Genomic DNA, 6,000 nt, shown 5'->3' with positions numbered 1-6,000 from the left:
CAGTTATCTGATACTAGACAAAGGTACCAAAAACATATATTAGAAAAAAAGATATCCTCTTCAACAAATGGTGCTGGAAAAAAAATGGAAATCCACATGCAACAAAATAAAATTAAGCTTCTATCTCTCCCCATGCATAAAGCTAAACTCAAACTGGATCAAGGACCTAGGAATTAAACAGAGACCCTGCAGCCTAAGAGAAGGAAAAGTAGGCCCAAATTTTCATAATGTCAGATTAGGCCCTGACTTGCTTAATAAGACTCCTATAGCACTATAAATAAAATCAAGAATCGATAAATGGGATGAAGTGAAACTGCAAAGCTTCTTCTCAGCAAAAGGAACCATCAGTGAGGAGATGAGAGAGCCTACAGAATGGAAGCAAATTGTAACCACACACACATTAGATAGAAGCCTGATGTCTAGGATATATAAAAAACTCACATATCTTTAACAACAAAAAAACAAATAACCCAATTAATATATGAGCCAAGGAACTGAATAGACCCTTCTCAGAAAAGGATATACAATCAATCAACAAAAATATTAAAAATTGTTCAACATCTCTAGCAAGTAGAGAAATGCAAATCAAAACTACTCTAAGATTTCATCTCACTCCAGTCAGAATGGCAGCTATTAAGAATACAAACAACAATAAGTATTGGTGAGTATGTGGGGAAAAAGATACACTCATACATTGCTGGTGGGACTGCAAATTGGTGCAACCAATATGGAAAGCAGTATGGAGATTCCTTGGAAAACATGGAATGGAACCACCATGTGGCCCAGCTATCGCACTTCTTGGGTATAAACCAAGGACTTAAAAACAGCATACTATATTAATGCAGCCATATCAATGTTTATATAGCAGCACAATTCACATTAGCCAAAGGGTGGAGCCAACCTAGATACCCTTCAGTAGAATACTGGATAAAGAAACTGTGGTATATATACACAATGGAATATTACTCAGCATTAAAAGAGAAAACAATCATGGCATTTGCAGGTAAATGGATGGTGCTGGAGAATGTTATGCTAAGTGAAGTAAGCCAAAAAAAAAAGAAACCAAACAAATGCTAACTGTTTTCTCTGATATAAGGATGCTGATCCATATGGGGATGGGGAGAAGCATGGGAGGAATGGAAGAACTTTAGATAGGGCAAAGGGGAGGGAGGGAAAGAGAGGGCGAAAGGGTGTAGAAAAGATGGTGGAATGAAATGGATATCATTACCCCAAGTACATGTAAGAAGACAGGAATGGTGTGACTCTACGATGTGTACAAACACAGACATGAAAAATGTGCTCTATATGTGTATTATGAATTGAAATGCATCCTGCTCCATATGTGTACTATGAATTGGAATGAATCCTGTTATCATAGATAACAAATTAGAATGAATAAATAAATAAAAGGAAAAAGTAATTTAAAAATCAAAAGTTATATATGTGAGAAATTACATGTTAATTTTGACAATACTTGTATATATGAGTACTAAATATTATGTAACTAGGGTCTTCACAGCAATTTTCCTTACTAAATATATTGTGAATAACAATGCTCTCCAATTTAAAACAAATGCAATATATTTATTTGTACAGCATTACCATTAGTGATCTAGTAGTTTACATCAATCCAATGACATGCAATTCACAACTTCCAAATACAGTCTCATATACCAGCTTGCATATTGTTTCTTGTGTGCTGAGAGTCTGTTTGGAACACTATCTGCCTCTTATCTACCTTTAAAACATCTGCCTCTTTTTCTGTTTCCAGTATTATTGTTTATGGTCTGATATTTTTCATTCCATTACATCTAAACACATACTAACCAGCGAGAGAAGCAGTCCCATCTGGAAGAGGTGAGAGATTGGCAGAGCCATGGTTTCTCAAGCGTCTTTCTTCATAGTGTTGAGATTGTCTCTTCCTCAGTTTTGCCGAGTAAGTTTTACCTCTGTACTGATGGAACGGGAGAAGCTCTTCTGTGCCTCTTTCTTTTGTGGAATCTATGACCCAGTTATCCTTGGAGTGAAATAATGGGTATTGATTTGATGGGAAGCTTGTTGGTCTAGGAACAGAGTCAGTGTGGTGTTTGCTTTACTCTTCTAAGGTGGCTTTGGAGGCAGCTCTGATGTAAGCCATAGCACCCATTATGGGCATTGGAGCTCATTCAAATTCCAGTTCGGACCCTGTGAGCTGCGTGAATGAAGGTCCCCCATGCTCACAGAATCGCTGTTTCCCCATTTGCCAAATAAAAAATAAGAAATCTCTGTCCTCTGCTCCTCAAGATTGGGAGGGGATTGAGATGCTAAATAGCAAACGTTATAGACTTTTATTTAGTTATGTCATGATGTATGTTTGGTATTTCAAAATGTTTAAATTGTACTACCCGGTTTATACTTAGTCACTTGCGATGTTAGGTCAACATTTTAAAATATTTAAGAGGCTTGATTTTCAAAGACAAACTATCTTGTTGTTTGATGAAATATCACAAGTTCAATAATTTTATATAAAATTTAGAGATACACTGATTTCCCCCAAGTCAAGAATTTCCAACAAGTCATTAGTCTGAGAATCCAGCATGTTTTGGATAAAATCCTAGCTGCACGTCGTTACCACCAGAGGTTGCGTGCTTGTGTGTTTGTTTTAAAATGCCTATTCCTGGAAACTCAGAGTGGCTGAATTAGATTTTCATGGTTAGAGGTTTGGAAAGAGCACGAGTAAATAATAGTTTGTTTTAATCCTTATCAAGTGACCTATGTACACTCAGAATGATTGCAACTTTTCTAGTTGATTGGCTCAGCAGCCTATCAGTAGGACACATTCTGATTAACAGGGACCACTATAAAAGTTTTACATTTATTGCAAGTTCACTGTTGTCTCAGTAAAAGAAGAAGGTTTCAATGGATCCAGTTGTGGCCTTGGTGATCAGTCTCTCCTGTATTCTTCTCCTCTCACTATGGAGACAGAGATCTGGGAGACTGAGACTCCCACCAGGACCCATGCCTCTCCCCATTCTTGGGAATATCCTGCAGATAGATGTTAAAAACATCAGCAAATCCTTAACCAATGTAAGTATGTTGATGTTTATCCAGTGGGTTGTGAATTGTAAATAAATTAATCCTCCATTTTCAATTAAATATATGCACTGGCAAATTATTAAAAGAGCTTATTGCACCACAAATACTCTCTGTGGATTTTGATGTTTCCATTGCTTTTTATAGTTTTTCATTGTTAGAGGTAATGTAAAGAATGCCCCTGGGATTTAAAAAAATCACATTTAATATTTTGATGGAAATATTAAAATGGGAAAATTGTAGTACCCCTTCCCTTCATTGTTTGATAGTCAATTGCTATGATTTTCTATTTTCTGTACAATCTAATTTGTTCATGATGATTTTGAGTGAATTTTTATTTCCTTTTCTTTACAGTTCTGACTAGTTTCCTTTTAATATCTCTATTTCTTTATTTAAATTCTCTTTTAACCCTGAGTTTTCTCTAATTCATTCCTCAGGGCTTCCTTTAATTTATTGAACATCTTAATCATCATTTATCTATTATTTTTCTCTGGAATTTCACCCACTTTTATATCAGTGGGATTCCTTGCTGAGGGATTGTGTTTTAAAGGGGAAGATTTTTTTTTTGCCTATTTCATTAAGTTTTCAGAGGTATTGGACTTTTTTTTCAATTGAGATGGATTCCTCTTTCTATTTTATATTTATGTCCTTTGGTGTATAGTCATGTTTTTGATACCTGAGTAGGTTCAGGGGTGTGACCTGAGGTCTCCCTCTGGGTTGATCCTCTTTGAGGTCTAGTTGTTGATTTGGGTTTTTTTTTTCCTCCTCATTTCTATTTATTGAAGTAATGTTGAGGCTAAGGTTTGATTCGAACATGTGTGGGGTGAAATTCATTGTTACTGGGCTGAGTTGCGATTATTGTTTGGGAGCAAGATGTCTACTAGGTGAACCTGAAGTGACCCACTCACTTTGCAAATCTCCTTAGAGGAAGCACTGAGCAAGAAATAGCACTATTGAGATTGACAGATGCACAGCCTTAGGGCAAATGTTCAGTATCTATTTTGACACTTGTAACACTTATTGCCACCTCTAGTTCTTTAAAAAGTGACCTGATGCATGACTTGTAGGTATTTTTTAGTTATCAAAGTTAAGTTTCTCTGAAGAAAACTAACTATGAGATAGATTGTCAGTAAGATGGTGAAGTACAATATTCTTCATTTCCTTTTGCTCAAGAAAAGCAATAAGAGAAATAACTAGAAATGAAAAAAGTTCCAGGAGACTTAGGAGTCCATCACAGCAATACCATGGTGTAAAAGTTCAAAAATAACTTCTCCAATACTAGGAAGAACACTGCCATTTTATCAAGAGTTTTCTGTGTTCCAGCATGTTAAAAGGGATCTATCCACTGTGATCAAGGAGGATTCATCCCTGACATCCAAGGATGATTCAACACACATAAATTAATAAATGTGATACATAATTTAACAGAATGAAGGGCAAACACCACAGGCCTATATCAATAGGTGCAAAAAAGCCTTTTACATATTCCATACTCTTTGATGATGATGCTTTAAAAAACACATGGTACAGAAGGAATTTTTTACAGAACACTAATGGCCATGTGTGACTGGCCAATATCTAAAATCATGCTCCATAGAGAAAGTTGAAAGGTATTCCTCCAAAATTAGGGAAAAGACAGGAATGCCCACATGTACTCAGCAGAGAACTGAAAAAATAAGCAAGAAAGAGAAAAAAATAAGCAAGAAATCACAAAGAAAGAAGCAAATTAGTCTCTGTTGTGGAAAACTCCAAACTTTATCTGAAAACAATTAGAACAATAAATGAATTCTAAATAAGCAGGATACACAAATAACATACAAAATTCAGCAACATTTTTAACAACAAAATGGTAAAGATTCAAAGAAGTATTTCATTTACAACACCATGAGAAAGAATAAAATATTTAGTAATAAATTTAAACAAGGTGAAAAATAAAAATATATAAAATATCAATGAAAGAATTTGTAGAAGACAGAAATACATAAAAAAATAATCCTTGTTCACATATTGGATGAATTATTACTGTAATTACTTGAGGTGATATACAGATTCAATGCAATCCCTATGAAAAATCCAATAGTATATTTCACAAAAATTTACCAAGTCTTAAAATTTGCATAGAACCTCAAAAGATTCTGAATAACAAATGGTATCTTAGGTAAGAAATCTGGGCTTCAATATATGTACATAGTTACAGTAAACAAAACATGGCAGTGTAGGCATAAAGAAGATACATACACCCATGGATTCCATGAAGAATCTAGGAAATACACCTATTAATTATACACAAAAGGGCCAGGGGGAAGGATAGTCTCTTTGCTGAATGACATTTGGAAAACTACATACACATGCAAAAAACAAACTAGACTCATTTCTAACATACCCACAAAAATCAATTCAAAATAGATTTAAGACAAATGGAAGACCTGAAACTATAAAATCACTAGAAGAAAACATGGAGAAGATGTTCTATAATCTTGATCTAGCAATGCTTTGTTTACAATCCCTTTTTAATTTTCACATAAGAATCATGCATATTTATGAGCCACCATTTCATGTTTTGATATCTGTGTATCTTGTGTAATGTTCAAATTAACATAAAAGTACCTATTGCCTGAAATATTTATCATTTATTAGTGAAAAAAATACTTGAAGTTCTTTCTTCTAGCTGTTTCAAAATGAGCAGTACATTATCTATCATCACCCTACCGCACAACAAAATCCCAGGACTTATTTTTGCAATCTAAATCTGAGTACCCATGCATCAAATTTGCCCCATCCCTCCCTCTTGGGCCTAAACCCCACAGTATCTGGCATTCTTGTTTTTTTTTTCTTTTTTTAAAGTGTTATTTTAATATGGTTTTATTTTACTTTTTTTATTTTACACCAAAAGCACATGCAAAAATATAAATACAAAAGTGAAACTCA

General features: G+C 34.6%; 1 protein-coding gene across 7 annotated transcripts in view; it reads left to right on the top strand.

The window, feature by feature from the left end:
• The first annotated feature begins 2,898 nt into the window (after positions 1-2,898).
• Positions 2,899-6,000, top strand: part of LOC143380953 (cytochrome P450 2C18-like) — a 39,770-nt gene continuing 36,668 nt past the window's right edge. For all 7 annotated transcript variants that reach the window (XM_076834132.1, XM_076834131.1, XM_076834133.1 and 4 more), the window contains exon 1: positions 2,899-3,066. In XM_076834132.1, the coding sequence (XP_076690247.1) occupies positions 2,899-3,066 (168 nt within the window). The remainder of the gene's footprint in view (positions 3,067-6,000) is intronic.

This window comes from Callospermophilus lateralis, chromosome 15 (assembly GCF_048772815.1).
Source record: "Callospermophilus lateralis isolate mCalLat2 chromosome 15, mCalLat2.hap1, whole genome shotgun sequence".
NCBI lineage: Eukaryota > Metazoa > Chordata > Mammalia > Rodentia > Sciuridae > Callospermophilus > Callospermophilus lateralis.
The sequence above is the reverse complement of the archived record's forward strand: the minus strand, read 5'-3'. Positions and strand labels throughout refer to the sequence as shown.